The 23,396-nt window shown below is 38.6% G+C and overlaps 1 protein-coding gene across 4 annotated transcripts in view; it reads right to left on the bottom strand.

Annotated features, from left to right (window-relative positions):
• Window positions 1-23,396, bottom strand: part of LOC124355095 (protein dead ringer-like) — a 167,835-nt gene that overhangs the window by 105,569 nt on the left and 38,870 nt on the right. For 3 of the 4 annotated variants that reach the window (XM_046806040.1, XM_046806042.1, XM_046806041.1), the window contains exons 3-4: window positions 7,774-7,881; window positions 3,201-3,479 (exon numbers count right to left, since the gene is read on the bottom strand). In XM_046806040.1, the coding sequence (XP_046661996.1) occupies window positions 3,201-3,479; window positions 7,774-7,881 (387 nt within the window). The remainder of the gene's footprint in view (window positions 1-3,200; window positions 3,480-7,773; window positions 7,882-23,396) is intronic. The other variant, XM_046806043.1, reaches the window with a different exon arrangement.

The raw sequence follows: 23,396 nt of genomic DNA, 5'->3' as shown, positions 1-23,396 counted from the left end.
ATAAACACAAAACATTTTATTTCTTGAAATCGTTACAAACACTTCCCCTAAAAAGAAACCAATCTTCAGCAGCACATGTTTTAGTTAAGGAGAAATCTAAGTGTATCAAAAGGGTTGAAAATATTAAATAACTTTATGTCATTTTTCATTCTAAACCAATTCTCAGGCACTAAAATAAATGTTACATCATTGGAAAATAACCATATTATACACCCTTAAAATGGTGACTTTCAGACTCTTAATCCAGTTATCAGACGGTGACATAATTTAATTATATGTCTGACAGTTGGTTGTAAATGTATCAAGCTAGCAAAAATATAATCCTAAAAAAATTATCCTTTCATATTTTAACTTTTTCGATACCCTCACATTTCGACCAAAACCAAAAGTGGCGAGGCTGAGGATCGATTTCTTTTTTAATATAAATTCTTGTAAAAATTTCAAAGAAATCGAGATTGTATGCTTATACAGTTCAAATACATACCGGACCCCTAGGCTTCAGAGTAATAAAAGTAAACGAAGTCATTCTAGTACTAGTCAAATATTTTAGTAAATCAATTCTCTACGACAATTGTTTAAACCTCCAGTAACAGTTATCAGCTTTGTATATAACTTAAACGCGATTGTGAAATTCCGTTGCTACGTAATTTGAGCAAAAGCCGCCCAAACCTCACAAACCCCTAGTGATCAGTGCCAACTTCAGTCAGTTGGAGAGTAATAATTGTGCAGTGAAACAGAACACGGCCCTGTTCTGCTGGACAATCCGTGAATTATGTGTCATACAGCAGTAACCGTCTCAGTGGCCGTATAAACCCAACAGTGCCTCGGTTTATATCTAGCATCGTCGCGTCGTCTTCCTCAGATCTTTCAGCCAAATGCAATAAGTTACCTTACTTTAATGTACATGACTGTCATTTATGTTTGGTGCGAATTCCGTGACTCTCTCATTGCTGTCGCATTCTCCTGCAATAATTGAGGCTTTACAAATCCGAACTGGTTGATATACGATGCGGCCGTCGGAATTCGTGCGCTGACGATGGGACATTAACGATTGCACCTCGTGTTCAATGAGAGTCTGGCTGTGACCGTGGCACTCTCAGTTGACGATCTTGTTGATATAAGAGACGGCCGTCAGAATTCGTTCGTTGACGATAGGGATTAACGATTGCGCCTCGCGTTCAATGAGAGTCTGGCTGTGAACGTGGCACTCTCAGTTGTCAAACTGGTTGATACAGGAGGTGGGCCGTCGGAATTCGTGCGCTGACGATGGGATATTAACGATTGCACCTCGCGTTCAATGAGAGTCTGGCTGTGAAACGTGGCACTCTCAGTTCTCGAACTGGTTGATATACGAGGAGGCCGTCGGAATTCGTGCGCTGAAGTTGGAACATTAACAATTGCACCTCGCGTTTAATGAGAGTCTGGCTGTGACCGTGGCACTCTCAGTTGACGATCTTGTTGATATAAGAGACGGCCGTCAGAATTCGTTCGTTGACGATAGGGATTAACGATTGCACCTCGTGTTCAATGAGAGTCTGGCTGTGACCGTGGCACTCTCAGTTGACGATCTTGTTGATATAGAGACGGCCGTCAGAATTCGTTCGTTGACGATAGGGATTAACGATTGCACCTCGCGTTCAATGAGAGTCTGGCTGTAAACGTGGTACTCTCAGTTGTCAAACTGGTTGATACAGGAGGTGGGCCGTCGGAATTCGTGCGCTGACGATGGGATATTAACGATTGCACCTCGCGTTCAATGAGAGTCTGGCTGTAAACGTGGCACTCTCAGTTGTCAAACTGGTTGATACAGGAGGTGGGCCGTCGGAATTCGTGCGCTGACGATGGGATATTAACGATTGCACCTCGCGTTCAATGAGAGTCTGGCTGTAAACGTGGCACTCTCAGTTGTCAAACTGGTTGATACAGGAGGTGGGCCGTCGGAATTCGTGCGCTGACGATGGGATATTAACGATTGCACCTCGCGTTCAATGAGAGTCTGGCTGTGAACGTGGCACTCTCAGTTCTCGAACTGGTTGATATACGAGGAGGCCGTCGGAATTCGTGCGCTGAAGTTGGAACATTAACAATTGCACCTCGCGTTTAATGAGAGTCTGGCTGTGAACGTGGCACTCTCAGTTCTCGAACTGGTTGATATAAGAGGAGGCCGTCGGAATTCGTGCGCTGAAGTTGGAACATTAACAATTGCACCTCGCGTTTAATGAGAGTCTGGCTGTGAACGTGGCATTCTCGGTTCTCAATGTGATTGTATAGCGACAGCCGTCCACGGCCGGACAGATTAAGTGGCCGCAACTGCCACAGAAACAGGTGTTCTGATAGCTTACGATCGGGGAACGTGACTCTATTCACAACAATACCGCAATTGTTGATCTCGCTTAAGTGTGCAGGCGCGAAGTGCTGTGATTATTACGTGATATTTTCATTTATCTCCTCATGTCTTATCGCGTTCGAGGAGTTGTAAATCAGTTTGAATGGATATTCTCTGAAGTTATTTATCACTCCTAAGATGTGAATTATGCAGTTGTGGCTTCGATTTTATGCCAAGAGGGCTGAGAAGCTTGTAATATTGCTGTGATTCGAGTTTCTGGATATTCTTGAAGCGTGGCGGTAATAGACTTTTAAAATTGCGAATCTCTTTAAAGACCTTGTACAGTTGAGTTAGGAATAATTTTAGGAAAGTTAGGAAAATCTGGAAAGATCAGAAGTTCTCAATCTGAACTGTGTTTGGTTGTAAGGAATCTATCTGCGTTATGTGATGTCCTGGTCTTGAATTACGTTACCAAGAATATTCATGTAGAATTCGTCAGCGTCTAAATTAACTACGTTACTAAACAAGCATCAGAATACAGGAAAGAAGATTGCAATCACTTTATTGCGAAAACTTAAGATTAAAATGTATGTTTATTTGCTTTAGCCTTAATTTATTATATTCCCAGTGCGTTGTTATTCTCTTTGTGTCGCGAGTAACCCCCTATGCTTGGATTACGGGTACTGAAGTCGACAACATTCAAATGCATTCCGCAGCGTTACCTTTTTGGATGACAACATAAAGGACAGCCAAATATTATCAGCGGGGATAGTTATGGAGGACGAAGCTTTAGTGAAGCACTACTTGTGAATCTTGTGTAGACATGATTTTAAACTTTATTCCTAAAACTAAGAGAAGTCCTTGGCCTCAGTACCTGTTTGAACTGCTCCTCGAAGGGCCACTGCTGAGTCTGTGAGGAGGTAGAGGACTCCGAGGAGTGTGAGGAGCCCGAGGAGGCGTGGTGGGTGGCGGCAGTGGCAGGGTGCGGAGCGGGTGGGTAGGCGGGGGCGGGCGGCAGGAAGGCGGCGCCGGGGTGCGGGAACGGGAACGGCATGGGGAGCGAAAACGCCGGGGGCGGCACCATCGGGGAGGCGGCGCTGGAGATGGGCAGTGGAGGCTTGGTATCGCGCTGGGCCTCCTCATGTGCATCCCTCTGGAAAAAACAAAGCAAGGATCAATAAAACAAATCCTACATTTAAATAACTAAGATGATCGCCTTAATTTGAAAATCTTTCTTTGATTGACATTTTTTTCTTCTAAGTTATCCACTTCACCAAAATTGAAACCTTCAACAAATTCTCTTTTTCCTCTCATTTCGAAAAGATCCTGATTTAGAAAACATTGTCATTTCACAAGAAAGAGTGAAAATAACACATGTTAACCGTGGTGGCGTCAAGATAAAGTGAGCAAATACAAACAGTAAACATCGTATAATGGAACACTATTGACTTTCTTTACATCTGTTACATTGTTTAATAGTAATCTTCTCTTTTGAAGATCTTAATTAAGAGCGCAATCGAAGCTACCAACTTGGAGACAGCAAAAATTGCATTTAGTGTGCATACTTTCACATAAGTTGAGATTGGACTTATATAGCAAAATGTGTAATCAACTTAAAGAGTATATTCATAGAGATTTACATGTAGGGCTAATTAGTACTCATTAGTAGTCATAGAGTAGTCATTTGCATAGTAATTTGATTAAAAAATAGCCGATCTACTACAGTACTTCACCTTTATAAAAATCTCTCAGCAACTCTGGGGGACTAAAAGAACATTCATCATAATTATGATTATGAAATTCACGATCCCTGATAGTTTTATAATTCCAAAGTATTTTTACGTCTATTAACAATACGAACTCTTTACCGATTATTAAGATTTTTGGAATCCTTTCCCTCATTTTTTTAACACACAACATTTGTTGGTACTCCGGAAGCAACGCAAAGGGTTTTTGAAACATGAGCATATAGTGCCGTTTGCTTCTCCCATCAATGAAAAATGTTATTTTTCACAACAAAAACCCTATAATACTTATAAAAAAATCAACTTAGAGAGGGCTAATACACACAAACTCGTTTACAAACACAGACGTATAAATCCAATAACAAGGTTTTTGCATGGACCCTTCAAACGTAACTACGAAAAAACGGACCTTTGTCCGAAGTTTGCCGTTACCAGATTGATTGACGTTGATAGCCATGGCTGTGAAGCAACTTTTCTTTTTAAAATGAAGTGTCATATGTATTACCTAATAAAGCTGTAAATATATGTATTCGTACTTTGTTGCAAATATGAAAAAACCCCTATCCAAAGTAAGAAAATGGATTTATAGTTCCAAAAGAATTAAAAGCATTTAACCTCAGAAGCATAGGAATGCATTCAAACTGCTTGTCATTATTGTTTATATTATCAAAGTAAACTTTTAGTTCCTTATTATATTACATTAAAAATGTGCATTTATTAATTTTAAACAATTTTATTTGATCATAGAATACAATAGTATTCTTGAGTTCAGCTTCATTTCACCTTTCGCTTAGTGCAGCGTCTACGATCTTAAGTGTATCTTAAGACCCGGAATAGTACAGGACTTTGGCGACACTACTTGAAACTTTTGGAGTATTCAAAATTCAGTTTCGAAACTTCAGACGAACGTTGACTCTAAATTCTAGGAGTCAAGTCTGCGACAGTGTCAGATTTCAGACGCTGCATAAGCGGAAGTTGAAATGGATCTAAACTCAACATTCGCATTGTATCAACTCTTCCAACCACACCTGTGATCTGTATAGAATACTTGTTATATTAGGATTTTGTGTAGCCAGAATAAAACTGATAAATTTTCAGAAATATACGAGTAATGCATCGTACATTACAAATAACAACATCGAAACTCCCAAATTTCCATTTGCTTTCTCATATTAAAAAAATTCTCCGTAACTTAAGACAAAGCTAGATGTTCTGGTTTGACAAAGAGTAAAAACATGACTTTGGGGCATTTACACGAAATTTCCCCTTAGCAACGTAACCGACGGTTTCAAATCACAAATCGATAAAAGTTCAATTTTTTTAACAGTACCAAGTAGGCTATAATTGAATTCTGCATAGAGGTGCACAAAAGACGGCAGCATGCCCAAACAATGTCCAGTAAAAGATAGTTGCTGGTCTAAATTAGAAAGTAGGACAGTTTAATCGTTAGTTTATTGTTACCCAACGCCAATTACCAACCCCCGGCAACACTGCGCTCGTTGGGCAACCGTCTGTGCTCGTGGCTCAGTCCCCTACAATTAGTAGAGGCAATAAACGGACTCCTAGTAACTCCCTCATTGATTCTTGGATTTCCACAAAACCGCAAAACACTTCGGGCAGGTTCATTTCACTTATTGTGGAAGAGAACGGTTTTCTTCATTTAGTCATTTTCACAACCGTTCTTGTATGATTATGATTAGTAACTCACTCATACCTGGATCATACACGTTATTTATTATGTACTGAATAAATTAATAACTTATTGAACATTAAAAACTATATATAAACATTAAATTTCTATCCACATGTAAACATATAACAATTAAACATAATTTTAAATTTCTATTTTGGATATGCCAAACATTAGAACGATAATAGTCCCTATCATTTTGCAAATATTAACAGTTTTGTGCTTTTATACAAAAGCAATAGACATCAAATGTGAACCAGTAATAACATAACAACAAATAAGTTCGTTTTAATTTTCAAATGAATGCTCTTAAAATTTCTGGATTATAGATGAAACAATGTGTCGTGTATTTTCCCTAGATTGATACACTCCGTCCGCAAAGCATAAGTATTAATAAATCATCGTCAGACAAGTGGATAAAAAGCTGAAATTCGCCACTTAAGGGTCTGTATATGGTTAGATCACGCTGATTTAACATTTATTTCCGTGTCTGTGGATGGTTATAAATGTGTCCAGGAAAAAAGATGATCTAAGACTATTAATTTCCTGCTCAACGGAAATTTATCAAGAAACCTCAGGTTGTGTACTTATACAGTACAAATTTGGTCGTCACATGGATTATTACTACCTGCCTTCTGTGATTCGTCAACTGGTCGACGTATGTTTTAATGGATTGAAATCAGTGTTTTCTATGGGACATAAAGAATGTAAGTCTAAAGACGTTTAAATGTGATGTGTTGTGCTAGTGAAATAATGATTATATTGTATAGTCAAACAACGTGGAAACTGGCTGCTCCTTGGATGGGGACCACTGAGTGATCCTGTTCTTGCAAGTAGCCGCTTGACCGGCCATTGGTAGTGACCCTGACGTGACCTTCATCATCGTGTTAAGTTTTAGAATTCTTAGCAAACAAGACGTCCTTTATCTTTTTTCAAACTCAGATTCATAAGTATATCATTCGCGGACTTAGTTTTTATTGTTTTATGAAGATTACGTGTGCAAACTGATAAATGCACATCGACAGGTGAGCCCAACCATTAAGGCTATAGATGTCTGTGAATAAGCTATTGGATCGGCAAGGGTATGTAATCCTTTGGGGCAACAGTTCCCTGAACAGAGTGTACTATTCGTTTGTTACTACTGTTGGTGTTTAACATGTAAGAACGAGTAAACAGGAGCTTATCAATGATTGGTAGGTGAGTGACCACTGAGGCTATAAATGTGAGCTCTTGGATCGGTAAGGGTGTGTAATCCTTTGGGGCAACAGTTCCCTGAACAGAGTGTACTATTCGTTTGTTACTACTGTTGGTGTTTAACATGTAAGAACGAGTAAACAGGAGCTTATCAATGATTGGTAGGTGAGTGACCACTGAGGCTATAAATGTGAGCTCTTGGATCGGTAAGGGTGTGTAATCCTTTGGGGCAACAGTTCCCTGAACAGAGTGTACTATTCGTTTGTTACTACTGTTGGTGTTTAACATGTAAGAACGAGTAAACAGGAGCTTATCAATGATTGGTAGGTGAGTGACCACTGAGGCTATAAATGTGAGCTCTTGGATCGGTAAGGGTGTGTAATCCTTTGGGGCAACAGTTCCCTGAACAGAGTGTACTATTCGTTTGTTACTACTGTTGGTGTTTTACATGTAAGAACGAGTAAACAGGAGCTTATCAATGATTGGTAGGTGAGTGACCACTGAGGCTATAAATGTGAGCTCTTGGATCGGTAAGGGTGTGTAATCCTTCCGGGCAACAGTTCCCTGAAAAGAGTGTACTATTCGTTTGTTACTACTGTTGGTGTTTAACATGTAAGAACGAGTAAACAGGAGCTTATCAATGATTGGTAGGTGAGTGACCACTGAGGCTATAAATGTGAGCTCTTGGATCGGTAAGGGTGTGTAATCCTTCCGGGCAACAGTTCCCTGAACAGAGTGTACTATTCGTTTGTTACTACTGTTGGTGTTTAACATGTAAGAACGAGTAAACAGGAGCTTATAAGAATCAGAGTATTTACCTCCCGTTTGATTTTGGCGATAACGTCCTGCTCGGGGGTAGTTTCGTGTGTCCGCCGCGAGGATGCGCTGTCGCTATCCTCCTCATGTTCACTCAGCTCGGTCGTCGGCTGCAACAAAACGTAAACACGTAAATAAACAAGTAAATCGAAGCGTTTTAAACGGTAGCAGCGAATTCCCAAACGCATTGTACCATAACAACCCTATTGAATTGCATGCAATTTTGTTGGAGTATGGAAGGAACCAAATATTGTAAACGCAATTAGATTTATTCTGTATCCTTATGAGTATTACGGGAGCAGGGAGCCAGTTTGCATTGCATAAGGACATAGCCTACTAATGATTTTAGTTAAGATTTAGTTAATATTTTCAGCCTTTCTGATTCTCTCTTGTGTCGACAACGACCAAAACCATTGCGCCGATTGATTTTTTTTCAAAAGGGAATTCTTATATTAGTTTCACGAAAACTACGTTGAGTGCTTACACAATAAAAATTGGTTCTCAGCTCCTGGACCAACAGCTGATTTTCTTAAGTTAAGCAGTCTACACCAACACGTTCCGTTTCATAGAGACCCAGTCTATTTACCGTATTTTTTTAAAATAAAATGTTGATTTTCCCAAAAACCATTCGTCTTATGATGCAGTTTAAAAATTCTGTATTCTCTTACTCAATGAACACACAAAAGACATTAACTAATTAGTATAAAAACTGGGTCTAATCAAATTCTCTGAAGTTAAATTGCTGATAAATTATCCTCCGGTTCCTGAGGTGGAAGTTCAGAACAACCTCGATAAAACAGCAACCCAACATTTCAAGTGACTTACAAGAGAAGAAATTCAGTCTTGACAGAAGGAACAGATCTGATAGAAGAGCTCTCCTCCGAATCCGGAGGAGACAAAGAGGTCCAGTGTAAGACGGGGGCGATTCCCACCCAGGTAATTCCGGTAGCTGTGCGTGACCGCGGCCGCTGGATCTCCGTCACGAAAGACGAACCCCGAGGCAATCACGGCTCTAATATTTATATTAACCGGGAATATAAAAAGAGATTAAATTTATCGGAAAAGCAATGCGAGAGGGGCAATTTAGGGAGAAACAATTATGAGTGCGTGCAGCGCAGCGGTGCAGGGAGGGAAGGATAATTACACACTCGGTGTCCGAGGATCTGGACATGGGGAACGCGACAATTAATAGGGATGTAAGCGACAGGAGCCGTGTATAGGCTGCAGAGGTCACGGGGACCAGACACAACCCGTGCCGTAACAGCCTGTTAATTGTTAGTACTACTGCTCAGTACATCGTAGCCTCTATATGAAGGCTGTGGAGGCGACGGCAGAGTGAGTGCTTCGCCAGATTATTGCTCGTACGGCTTTCAGGCCTCGGCTGGTCATTACGGGAAGTTAAACACTCTTTACATTCTTCTGCCTTGCACGTGTCGGGCTCTCGTGTAGCAGCTACTCTGCTTGTCTTGAAAACGTCCAGTGCAATGTTGACGAAACGTCCTAGATTACTACGGTGATAAGTGGATAAAGTTACATAACCTGTAATGATGTTATGGGAAATATTTTTAACATATTCATGTGTGTAATCCAGCGCGTAAATGAAATATGTTGAATAATTAATTAGTGATTCATATTTGATATTTAAATTAGCTTGTATCATTTAATTTAAGGTCCTGCGAACGTAGAATTATTTGACTATACTATATTTAAAATTGTTGACGTTGGATGATTTGATATTTTCGAACATAATATAAGCCATGGTTAATATTACAATAGAACATTTATCAGGTGTGTGCAAATGTTTTGTTTTGTGCAGTGCAACGCTTGGCGCTTGCCCTAATCACCCTGCATCCTCAGGTTGGGGTTTTGATTTACAACTTAAAGTTATATTTTTGTACATGCTTAACCTATTGTTGCACTTAAGAAGAGGATAGATTCCAATCCTAGAACGCAGTATGATATTTGTTTAAATTAACGATGGATATTTCTTTCACCTAACTCCTAATGTTATGTGATACCATCCCATCAGTCACGTACCGACCTTGAAGACCCCACTAGTGGTGTAATAAATCCGTAAGTTACGATTACGTGACGTCTTGTCAAGCTGATCAACATCGTAGCCCAGAATAAGTAATCTTGAATCGAGAAGTTTACAGATTATATATAACCTGATATTATCTATTCGTATGTCTTGATAACTAATTAAACTAGGGAGTTCAATATCAATATATCAATACTGAAGATAAGACTTACATATTGATGAAACATCAATTGTAAAATAAAAGCAGCCTTTACTATTTGGAATAGCATGAAATGTAAGTAAGGTAAAATAATGTGAATCTCCATGCAACAGAACATGTTGAACAAATCTGTCCATTTGCCCCATTGAAAATTCCAACAAATTGTTTATAAAGTCAATGTGGCTGTAGAAAACCACATAAAATATTTGTCAATTTGAAGACTATTGGAGTAGGCGGAATAAGAGTTTGTGGAGTCGCTTGACGTGGAAACCATTCGTTTCAAAAGACCTCGTCCCGAAGTAAAAATTATATTAGAAAAGAGACGTTATTACTACGTACAAATAATTTGCCATTTTGTTTACTTCAATGAAACGTCTGCCTCAACATTTGAAAGGCCAAAATGAAGTTAAAAGACATAATTTCCTTGACAGAATTCACGTTTGAAGTTTGACTAACCTTCTTTGCAATTGATTTATAGTAGAGCTATTTCAGGTATTCAATCACACTTACAATAAAGTGTTGTCTTCTCGTAAAACGTACAAACCTTTAATACTAACTGACAGTCCCTTAATAATCATTAATGTATCGATGAAATATTAACTTAAATTTTAATTAAACGAGCCATCTTGACACATGTTAATATTTTGAGCAAACGTAGGTTCATTGTGTGCTGTTTGATCAAATTTGAAATGGAAAAGATCGACAACCTAATCTATAACTAACTTTAAAAAGCCACGCCCGCTTATTTCAGGACTTCACACGACTCTCAAAGCTGGTTAACGAGTTCACTTTGAACTTCTCCAAAATACAATGCGATATCACAGAGACAATATTGATTCCCTTGAACAAGGATCAAATCGTGGGGAAATGTTGCCCAACTACTGACGCCGGGTTATCGAGCAATTAATCGACAAATAGAACCTTAGACCTCTGGTATCGCGTGTAAACACTTGATTTAAACAAAGGGTTAACTTGATTCCATCAAATGTGATTCATCTGCTCAAACTTCCCTTGGAAATCACATTCACTTTCATTGTATTCAACAATGTCGATGAAAGGCTATCTTCATCTGTCGGTAACGGAATACAATTCCCGAAGTGTCAAAATACGTATTAAACCAGTCATGATGGCGCGCTGTTATTTTGGTTTCGTGACAGCGAATTATTTTTCTGTTGCAAAACCAAATAGTACAAATTCATAAGATTTCCTGTAATGAATCTCTGATTTACTGAACTATTACTAATTGTATTCCCTTAAACCATTTTGCCAACGATAAAATCCAGGGATGAGTTATGTATTTGCAATTTTATGAGTGTTATTAAAATATGGTTAATAAGAAATATAGAAATAAAAATGATAGTTTATTTAACTATATAATAATAATTACACCAATACATAAGTTCTGATAAAACAAGATGAGTTTAGGTATATCACAGAAAAATGATATAGTTACGTGTTTATGTTGCTTATTACCAGTAAATACAATTTTATTGTTGTAATTTTTTTATACGCTCGTCACTTCGCTTTGTTACGCTAGAAATATAGTTTAATAAAATAGGTAAACTACTACGTCTATACCGTTTTAAAGTATCAGAGAAAAGGAAAATTAAGAGAAAATGAAATAGTACTACAGGTACGTAATTGTAAATTATAAAGGACGACATAAATATACGAAGGCCAACAATTCTTATGGCTCCACGGGCTCTTAGATAGAGTTAAGTTAATTATGGTAAAAATATAAGTTTATTCATTAAAGAGGGATGGACAAATGAAAGTGGTAAAACTATATTTTGGGAGATAAAAGGAAAAGGACTAGATTAAGGACCTTCCACTATATACAGCAATATCGAAAGGTAATGTAAGGATTGTTGTAGTATAGAGCCTTATTATTTAGCACGATGTCTAATATTTTAATCCTATTCCTTTACTGAAATTATGAATAGGGACAATGAAAAATATACATGTAATCAAGAAGTTGTAAACCCCTCACTACGGGCCATTCAGAAATAGCCTGATAAAGCTATACCCTAGTCGGGATCGGGTGGGTCAAGGGTATTTACTAGATATGAATGTCGCCAACAGTGGGACATCTGATGATAAAATCTGTATAAATAAGGAAACCGGTTTAGGGCTAGAGGGCCCTCAGCCTCAAGGGCAGGCTGCAGTCGGAGACCTTCGGCGTGAAGTCACAATCATACGTCACTATTGTAGTGACTGCTCCGTGACCTTTCCCTTAGGGTGTGGAATAATTCATATCAAGAGCCAGTTCAAGAAGGTTCAATTGGGCAAACCACCTTCAGCATGATGGTTTTTCCGCGGAGTTCTGTGCAGGAGTTTGATAATACGATCAATAAAAAACTATGCAAATATAAGTTTTAACCCTATATACCATTCATTTTGACTAAAATTGGTTTGAAAGGCATTGACCAACACTCATAATGATATTAATAATTAATCAGAAATTAATGGTATTATGCATAAGAGTGTATCTTCATGATAAGTAATGAACTTACATCTTACAACTGCACTACACAAATAAATGATACAAAAACTGAAGAGCCATTTTGATTCGCTTTTACTATTATAAAATCAAACTAGTACTATCAAATGTTAATTTGGAAACTTCAGGATCAAAAGTTGAAATTTGAGGGATGATGTGAGATTTTCCAATTGAGTACCAACAGAATCTGGACTTAGCTCGAACATTGGATTTTATAACTGTTAGGATATCATTTTAAAACTGAAGTATTAATGACAGGCATTTTCAAAATACGAGTTTTCATTATTTTACACAACGAAACTGTTTTAAGATTAGATATGAATATATTTGGATTATTTCTGTAGTACCTTAGGAACATCTAACTAACGGCTAACTGAAACTAAGATGTTAAGCAAAAATAACGTAGTTTACATAATAATAACTATAAAAATGTTGTACTACAAATTAATAAATGTTATTTTTACAACTCCATTTATGGACCAAAGAGTGTGGGAAATTAAAATACACCGTGCAGCAGTTCGTATCTCATATAAGACTTTAGTCGCTTCTACTTATCTTCAAGTAGTTCAAATTTATGGCCGTGTTGAATTCGATGAAGCAAGAAATACGGTTCACAATGCAACATGTAATGGCTCCAAAGTATGACAGCGACATAAAAATGAAGAGCATCAAAGTGGAAGGAACCCGCCGTAAGCATGAAGGACTACAAAGAGATCAATAATGGCTTGCGAGGAACCGAGAGCGGCAATAAATGGCGACGGCGCTGTAAATTATCAAGATGGCCTCTTCCATCAAATAAGTATGATTATAAACAGCACCGCAGTAAATTAAGTTAATGTATTTCCCCCACTAGAGTAAATTATCTGGTGAAATAAAACCTGCAAACATTTCAGATAACTGACAGGCGTTAGGTGAAACTATACTCGTGACAACTGAACTCCTACAGTTATTTAAGATTTTTTACAAAAAAAATCTAGTTTTAATCCAATAAATTTCCAAACCTACGAGTTCATCAAAATAACGCTATCATCTCGACCGGATTAACAAATTAGTGAAGCAGACGCTCAGAAAAGTCATCAGGATTCAGAGACCGTACTCTCCGCTTCATTAGGCTCAACAGCCATCTTTCAGTGCGCAACATTAATATGCTAAATTCATAACTAGAGAGAGATTAAAGCCCAAAGAGAAACGGACTGTTATATCGTAGGCCGGACAAAAAGGGTTCGAGCATTCCTTACCGGATGAGCTGAATAAATCTGTACCACTTGAATCGTCCGAAATAATAAATTCATAAGGGAGATAATTGGTTTCAATCAAATATACATAAAACCGGTCAGTCGGCCAAATAAAATGGCCCGATTCGACCGGTGGACAATTAATTCTATCAGGACTATCGAGGTGTAAATCAAGAGAGCAATTTATGAAGGTGAGGAAGGCGAGGTCAACGTCAACCCACGCGCTGAGAGAGACACCTCTCTATCCATTGTCAGCTGAATCAATTACTGGCAACTCTGTCGCACCAGGGCATCTTCTGGTCTGTCCCGGGCACCAGAGGTGAACTTTCTATCTCCGTCACACTTTGTGGTCTGGTTATTGTATTATCTAGCACTACTGCACTGTTCCAAGCTCTGGACGGTGTTCTTCTAGGTCGTGACAGGCCTGACGCTATTAAGTAACCGGAAAAGTATTGTCAGTTGTTTACAGTTGTTGGCTGCACTAAAGCAGCGGTTTAGCAAAATGAATCATCATTAGGAAATCGGAGGCAACAAGCATTATTTTACTTTTATTCAAGTATATGATTGAAACACGTACACAATCTTAGTTCCGCTTCTGTTGCCTGATGATGATTTCCACAGGGGATCGTAACATTCCAAGAATTAATTTTTTTAAGCAATGTTTCAACCCCGGGGTGAACGGGGTGGAAAATCTTGATGTTAGACTTACGGTATCACTGCCCAAGTAGAAGTGCAACATCTTTCGCTTCACTCTTGGATGACATGTCCAGAAGTCTTAACTTGAAAGTTGTAACTATCTATTGGAATGCCATTGTTTTCGAACGCTTGATGAAGTTTATATAACGTAAATTTGCCTAGATTATAGTCTGTAAGTTACACAATTGGCAAAAAGCAGACACTCCTTTCCTTGTGATCGTTCAAGTGTTCTGCAGACTATACGGAATTTATTCGACATATGATTTATTGAAACCGTTATTTCAGTGTTCGAATTTGACTCTGGTAGCCTACATGATTTTTTGCTTAGATTATTTTATTGATGTGAACGATTATAATGGATATTTATTACAAACACGACGTTCCGACTGTGGGTATCTGTTCTCTTCTTCCGGTGTCACGATTTACAGTAAAAAGTGTAAAAAGAATAAATGTTTGTGACAGAGTACTCAATAGCAGATAGTAGACAATCTCCTATCTGCGAGACCAAAGAACAACCCTGGCGGGGGTCCAGCAATACAGACACGGGTTTGTATTGCATCGTCAGTTTGGCAGGCGTTTGGCTGTTGTATTTATGTATACACAATCAATTATTCTCACCCGGTGAAAATGCCTTCAAGTATTGCTAGCTTTGTCTGGTATGAAATATTACCAAGACTTTGGGACTTTTCTTTGAACTGGGGACAATAAGATGTGCATTAATTAAAATACATGAGATGTGCAATTTAAATTAATAAATATAAAAAAATGGTTGCATAGAAATATCTTTAATATATTTTGCAAATCAATTGTGATGAGGCTTTCAACGATTACAAAACCTGCTTTTTGGCACTCGTTGAACTCGCAGACTACTGTAACGCCTATTTTAGGGCTCTGATGGTAGATAGCAACGGTCAAAAACAGTATTGATTGAGTCTCCTGGCCGACTTAGGGCTTCCTGAGTGATCGATATCGTTCCAACCTCTCAAGGCCAGGACTGAGGAAGTTCGCGGCGCCTGACCGACGAGCGATAGGTCTGCTTGCCACCTAGGGATCGCATTAGTCATAGTGACACACTTTCCAAGGTCATGATCGGGAAGTCATCTGTGAGACCCTTTGGACAGAGGACCACTATTACCCTGTAAAACATTCTAATCTGGTTGTTTATTGAGCCTGGATGAATAATCTGTCTTCGTGAAATGGTTTCAATGTGCATGGAATTTAAGGTCATTTAAGTATTTGGAGATGTAAAGAGATTTATTATTGCATTCCAAACCCAGTCTTCGGTCTCCTTTGAAGTAGAAGACTACAGAGATTATTATTAAATAAAAAGTCATGAAACAATTAAAGTTTGAATAAAGAATCGTTATTTAAGTACCTACTACAAGCAAATTCAACAATGATATTGACAGAAATCAAAATATTGTATGCGCAGAAAGATTATTATTAATTTAATTATTTAAGTAATACAACTTGTATAATGACAAAGCTTTTCTAATCCAATTAAACCTAGTTAAATTTTGCTATAATATTTTTTGGGATAGCAAAATAAGTAAGCAGTAAAAGACAAACGGGGAGACAGATTAGTTTGAACATATATTTGATATTTTTTATTATTTCACCTATATTTTTTTTATTTTTAGAAATGATTTCAAAAGTCGTGAAAGAATGAAATATGCCTGTAATTTCTCATACAAACACAGTCCGCCGCCACTCCCGAAAGGATTACCGAGGGCAACGAGTGAATGGCAGAAAAGGCGGAAGAAGGCGCGCCACAATATAAACATTGACCCATCTAATGCTGGGGCCGAATATTTAATTACATTGGAAATACAAACAGGGTAAAACAAAGAACGGCCGCCTCGTGAGAAAGCCAAATAGGGAGGTGTGAAGATACAAAGCCGAACTCTGTTTAGTTGGGAGAAATTGCCTGCACTATCGCAGCTCCGCTGGAGGGAACAGTCCCCGGGACTGTGTACTCATCTGTCTCTGAGCGATTTTGGGACCGATAGATTGTTAAAGTTTTTGGAAACTGACTGATAAAAGCGGAAGTATTTAATCAACATATAAAGCTATCTACTTAGTACATCGCATTGGAAATGCAATGTTTGAAAAGATGTTTCTGAATGGGACATTTGCTCAGGTTTAACATGTATTATTATACCTGTAGGATTTATGGTAAATATAATTAGCAAATTAATATCAAAACCGAGTTGCCTATCGTTGATAATATCTAAATCAACCAATTATTAGCGAATTCTAGGAAGCAACTTACGTAATACATACAACCTTCGTCAAAACACCTATCGGCGGACATTGACTACTCCCAACGTAACCAACACAAGAGATAAGGAAAATTATGGATCGATCATAACATTCAGAACACGTCTTCATTTTATTGTTTGCTAATCCTTCAACCTTCAGCAGTATATGCAAGGCATACACACAAAATAAAGTTAGTAAAAAAAATTTAAACTCTTCCTTTATAACAATATGGACTAAAATGAAAGCTCGGTTTCTTAGAGTTTACTTATCGTTCAACTGGTAGGGGGTTTTACGGCGATTGTTAATTTTAATACATTTCTTGTAAATTTGTTTCGTACACAATTTTATATATCTCATAAGAAACCTAATAAAGCCTGAAGGTCTTGATCTTAATTACTTTAAACTGATAAAAAATAATCATGATTTCACACTAAGAGACCTGTATGTATTGAGTCTGATTAAAAAAAAATTATCGAGACAAATAATTAATTAAATAAGGTTTTCGACAATTTGCTCCCTTTTTACAGTCCTTGCAAACTTGACAGCTAGAATGTTTATTGTACTATAATTTCAGGTATTCCATTTAATTACGCTATTCACACATCTCTTCTGCACCTTCTCAAAGAAGTCGCGGCGTCCTACAGCAAGATATCATGTGAATCTCTGTTTTGACGCTTTCACTCCGTGATCCGTGATAGTGATTAATTACTGTAATTGCCGACACCCCCGCCGCTGAATTGGCTGTTTACGTGTCCGCGGCGCCACCGTTCATATCTAATTCCCCACGTAATCTCCTCGACTAACAAATAATAATACGTCACCAATTAGTCCCTCGTTAATCGGTAGATAATTATAGCTTCCTTCTCCCGGGGCCCAGACATCCTAGCCCTCTCAGGGCGGCCCTCTTCTTCGCCGCTCAAGCCACGGTTCCGAGTCAAGGAACTAGAACTTCTAGTACAGCCACGTAGAAAGTCATACATGAAAAATGTAAGCTTGAAAATGTATGTAAACAACACCATAGGTGAAAACTTCATGTTCACAATTCTAAGAGTCTAAGACACAAAATATATCAATCAAAGTTCATGGTGTAACATATAAATTTATATTATAAGAAATGGGTTTCGCTAATCATTTAGCCATTTGGATTAAATAATATGAAACTTATATCATGTAATAAAAGAATATCAAAATTACCAACTTTCGTGATTGTTGCTAATTACAAGAACTGGAACATTTGTCCTATGCACCATTTAAGAATATTATCTATATTATCAAAAGAAGTTTTGATTTGTTATAGCAATTTTGGGTATTTCAACCTATTTGTAACTTATACATACATATATAAGTATATATATATATATATATATATATATATTTGATATCCCTCGAAAGTTCTTACAATCTAGAGGTGCCTTTATCTAAGATGTACCTGTATCTAAGATGTACCTTTTGTGAATTGCATACATCCGACTATAATAGGGATATATGGGATTCTATAAGTTTCAATTTTAATCTTAAGAGAGCAGTTTTGTTTAGTTCAAAACAGCTCATTATCAAAACTCACACGAGTTAAATCTATACCATCTTTCGATGAATTTTAGAAATTATGGGCATTTGCTCCAAACCGGTTTGGGATCATGTTAAAAGTACAAAGTTTTGAATGTCAATATAATAAATACTACAATTATGTCTGGATTCTTGTACTTATTACAAGTATTCTATGAATACTTCTACTTGGAAAATCGTAACCAAATGAAAATTTAAATAGTTAAATGTGGACTAACATGAGCATTTACTCTTAAGAGCCGGTATAGTGAAACGACCGTAGTCTTATCCTATAAGAACAACTGTCTAACTCTATACACTGTCACATCCTTCGATCTTAGGGGTATGGACGATATCTATTTTAGAAATATGGTGATTAAATATTTGAACGCTTTTTAGTTTTTTTCTGGTAAATGTTATTCTTGTAGAGTATTTAAACGATGACGTACGAAAAAGTTTTAGATTTGTTTATAAATCTCTAATAAAAATATGAAAAATTAAAACACGTTTTGTCGTATATTAATTTATTTTTTAAATGAGATCCCTCCCACAAATCTATGAATAAGAATAACATCGTAACAATTTCATGTAAGGCTAGGATCTAGACGATCGCTACTTAAGAGTAAACAATCATTATAGTCCACTCGGCGATGGACTCATTAAAGTTTGCAACACACAGACACGTTATGGTGCACTATGCTAATTTTACTCGCCAAATAGCGCCCATGGAAACGGATAACACTTAAGCAAGGAAACCTTTGAACAAATTAGATACGTTTGTAGAGGAAGACAAATTGATAAAAGTATTATTTCTCTTTGCCCACAAAGAAAGTTTTCCGCATTAGCCAGAGGGAGCGGCGGAACGGATAGAAGAGGTAGGGACATACCAGCACCTCGGGGCGGAAATTGATGAGCCGGTATAATTAATGTTGTGAGAGCTGAGTGAGGCAGGCCGGTGTTTATGAGCAAAGTGTTGGCACTTGAAATGCAATATCAGTCAAGTCATTTGTTAACCGGGCGTCGATCAAGTGAGGCGTCGTGACGGTGGAGCGTCCCGGTGCGGCGGTTGAGGGCGGGGGCGGGGGGCGATTAGCGTCGTGTTCATTTATCAGATCGGACACCAGACTTGCTCGTTTGTACCAGAGAAAGCGGGGTTTAGCAGTGCCAAACCACCCCTAATCACATAGGGGTGTCTTATTGTTTGATTGTTCTCTCCGCAGAAAAGAAAGCTGCTGGTCTCACCGCAGCATCTGATTACAACGCGATCCGCTGAATAGATCTAGTACTCCCACGGAAATAGCAGGTTCTGTTGACAAGTCCTAGTTGCTGAAGGAGAATCTAGGTGGCTATTTTAATTCACAAAACAAGGATAAACAGCTTGGAAATTCGTCTCCTTTGAACTAGTGTGATTAGTAACAACAACTTCAATATTTAGGTTTCTAAAACAGTTATTAAAGTCCATTATTCGTCATACACTACACAACACCAAAACACCGATTGGCAATTCGTTGAGGCACATTCAATTTTATCCGTGTTGAATTTGTTAGGCACAATCAAATGTGCAGTAACAATGGTGGATTGTCTTGGAAACATTACCTCACGTAGGCACTCTTCATCTAAACTAAGTTTGGTGAAATCGTTTTAGGAGATACAAGGAATGTTGTTCAGTACGTCACAACAAGGTGAACGTTTCGGCTGAATTTTGCAGTACAAGTTCCTCCACAAGAGATATGTCATCAGTGACGAACAGCTCGATAGCTGGTGAACTGATAACAGGAGGCTCCAGGACAACCCGCTATTGGTTCCTACAGTGTCGACACCGGGCCTCTATCAGCACACCACTGCGCATCGCCGTGTCGACCAGTTATTCCCGTCCAATTATTCATCCTGAGTCATAAGTCAGCGCGCCGAGTCGTAAAATAGAGACGCGAGCGCCAGAACGGTTATTATTTTCATATCAATACTTGGAAACTGTCCAGAAAAGTAATAAGTTCTGTGAGGTAGGGTGCGCAGTGCACTGCCACCAATAACAAATCGGACAGCGACATCATCTGTTTGGCGGCGACAGATGTAACAATCAACAATCAGATGATGCTGGCTGGCCGCAGGCCCGACATCTGACAGCTGAGAACCATCGCGGACTCTATCATCTCCTGGCATAAAATTAGATTTGGCGACCCCTACGCTGGAATTCGATTCACCTGTCGCGGTCCGACCCGAAATAGATGGATCTTGAGTGATGTGGCGACTCCACAATTCAATCCGAGCGACAGCGATCGGTTTCGGGCTCTTATGATTACGTCTCTGACTCCTTTCTGAGGAAATATTTTTGGCCTTCAAGCTCCAATTGAAGAAGATGATTATCGTCTAGGAAGTAGACACATATGTGACTTACGATCCAAGACTATTTATTTAGAAAAGGCCATCAGGAATAAAAGCCTTTTATATCTAGTGCAAAAGATTTAGTAACAAGCATGACGAACAGAAACGAGCAAGATCAACTTCAAACCTTAGGATCTTGACCATTTGTCAAGAAACAAACGTGCTCAACTCCAATTCATCGTGTCAACTACTGACAGTTTCAATGGTAGATCGCATAAATAATCTAAATTGCACCTTTGCGAAAATCTCGCTCTGTAGTTTACAATCCACTCAGTAACCAATCCGTCAAGAAAGACACACTAGATAAAAACACTGGAATTCGACATCATACGAAGTGGCGACAGATTTTCAACCGAGGACGGCAGAAGGCTGTTGGACGTTTCCAAAGATAAGGGGAACGTGTTTGGTGACGGATCAAGGCAGAAAGCAGGGTAAATGATTTGATAAGTGAGGCAGGTAGCAGGGTATCATAATGGAGTCGGGGTGGCGACGACCACACACCCTCCCCATTGTCGTCTGTCTGTTGGTGATCCCGTCTCAGGGCCACGCCTTGATCCTATCGGATATAATCGGAACTGTTAGATCAATCCTTCTTCCCCAACCGGACCGCTCCGAGGGAGAACGGTAGCTGATCACTGGGGTAAGAGTGACCAGAAGATCGTTCTTCGATCCTGAATTCGATTGAAGTATTCATCAAAAGAAACATTTGAATGATTCCCTTTTACACAGAAAAAGTATCAGAGAATCAGAGGTTAATATCAGGCGCGCTTATTATTTATTTTCTTATTAGGATAACCGATAAAAAATAGTACAAATTTTAATATTGATGGAAAATCATAAAGCCTATTTGGGCTACCCTTAAGAACGTTCGTTGAAAGGCCTGGTGGAAGTTCTGTTTGGTCAACGATAAAGAGCGAAGGCTCCTTGCTATAAATCTCACATCCGACCCAAATTATCTTATCAGGCAGCGCTACTAAGATAGGAGAAGAAGCTGAGACCTGACATAATTTATCGGAACTATCTGCTGAGATCGTCCTGTATCTGATAGTGAGACCATATCGCATTGGTGTAGGAGCCTTATTGGTTTATCGCACTGTTATGGAAGGATTATTCCATTACTTACCGATACGCACTTTTGTAGATTGGTTGAAAGGGTATGTTATACTTCTCGTGTTGTACCGACATAGTATTGTAATTCCACGAAAGGGCATCAACTAGTTGCCCCTTACCACAAGAATAAGCGATTCTGTGTAGACTGGACCACTGCTGAATAAGAATTCTTGTTTGAGACACGAATAAGGAAATAAGCTTAATCTTTGTCCCCCCTCATCTAAAAACTATGTTTACACTAAAATCTTGCGCGACTGTTACGCTTTGTGAACAAGGATAAGCAACTTTAATCGCGAGATCTGCCGCTTGAATGTTGCAGGTACTTCCGACTACTGCATAGCTGATTGTTACAGAAGCCAATGCAAAATCTGTTCATACTACATTGATATCTCGGAAACGCTCTCAATTGAAATTATAATATCTAATAATACTCTCAAATTTTCGTCGGGATAAGGCAGGATGAGTGGATAACAACGTTATTGTGCGAGTTCCACCTAAAAACATGAGATAGATACTGAGTAATGTACTGAGTAATCAATATGCCATTCAAATGCGCCTTCCTGAAGAATTCCACGTTATCACAGCTATAACCTTATTCTATTGGCTTATCGCACAATTAAACGCCTGATCTTGCATTCATAACGATAACAAAATCATGACTCATGGAATTTCAATAGAACCTTGGCACTCTCATGTAGTTATCTGTACGATTATTAAGTCCTAGAGAGTTGAAACTTGGTTCATAGGTTTCATCTTTGTCCAAGAAAAGAACTATGTTAGTTTTGGGGTCGAAAGATCAAATCAAAGGTAAAAAAAATATTTACATTTACATTGGTATTATAGTAATGATGGTGGTAACGAGATACTCACAGAATAAACCAATTTGTAAATAAACTAAGTACAATCAAGTCATATTTTATCATTTGACACAGGAAAACGGTATGGAGTTACTTTATTTGATCGGTTGGTAAGACTTTTGTTATTTTCTGTGAGATTCTTCGGCACTCCGTTTTATTTGGAATATCACGTTTTTATACAAAATGTCCAAGATCCGATACCACCCTTGTAAATAACATCATCTCTCGTGTTCAATCCATCACATACAATGAAAGTCCCCCAAATGGGGCGAGAGGGCAGAATAAACCTCCATTCAATTCCAAGGGCGGTGGGAGTGGAGACAGTCAAGTGGTCGTTTTGTAGAGAACACACCTCGTCGATTGTTGGGCTCATTGAGCTCAGCGCGGCTCTTGGAGGGACAAAAACTGGCGGTCGGGCGCGTGCCCTCGCCCCCGGATGTAACCCTTGCAGCAGGGGATGGATACGCGGCAAGAAAGGGACTACAGGGCTACTGCTAGGTATAAATGCTTGTCCTGCTTTCTTCCAGTTGGATGGATACTCTTGTTCTCTCCTTCTGCAGAAGTACTGAAGACTCTTGGAGTAGTGCTGAATGATCCAAAACTATAGAACGATATGATTTAGAAAACTTTAGATGGGAAATGCATATGGCCTTTCGGAAAATATTCACACGCCATATAGTCGCTAGACGTACGTAGAAGAAAAGATGTGTACTGGTTTTCTAGATATCTAGTTGTGTTAGAGACTCATTTGATTTATGAACAGCTATGATATTCTTTATGGCATTGTCACCACCGAGG

Source organism: Homalodisca vitripennis, chromosome 2, assembly GCF_021130785.1.
Source record: "Homalodisca vitripennis isolate AUS2020 chromosome 2, UT_GWSS_2.1, whole genome shotgun sequence".
Taxonomy (NCBI): domain Eukaryota; kingdom Metazoa; phylum Arthropoda; class Insecta; order Hemiptera; family Cicadellidae; genus Homalodisca; species Homalodisca vitripennis.
This window is presented reverse-complemented; position numbering and strand designations above follow the sequence as displayed.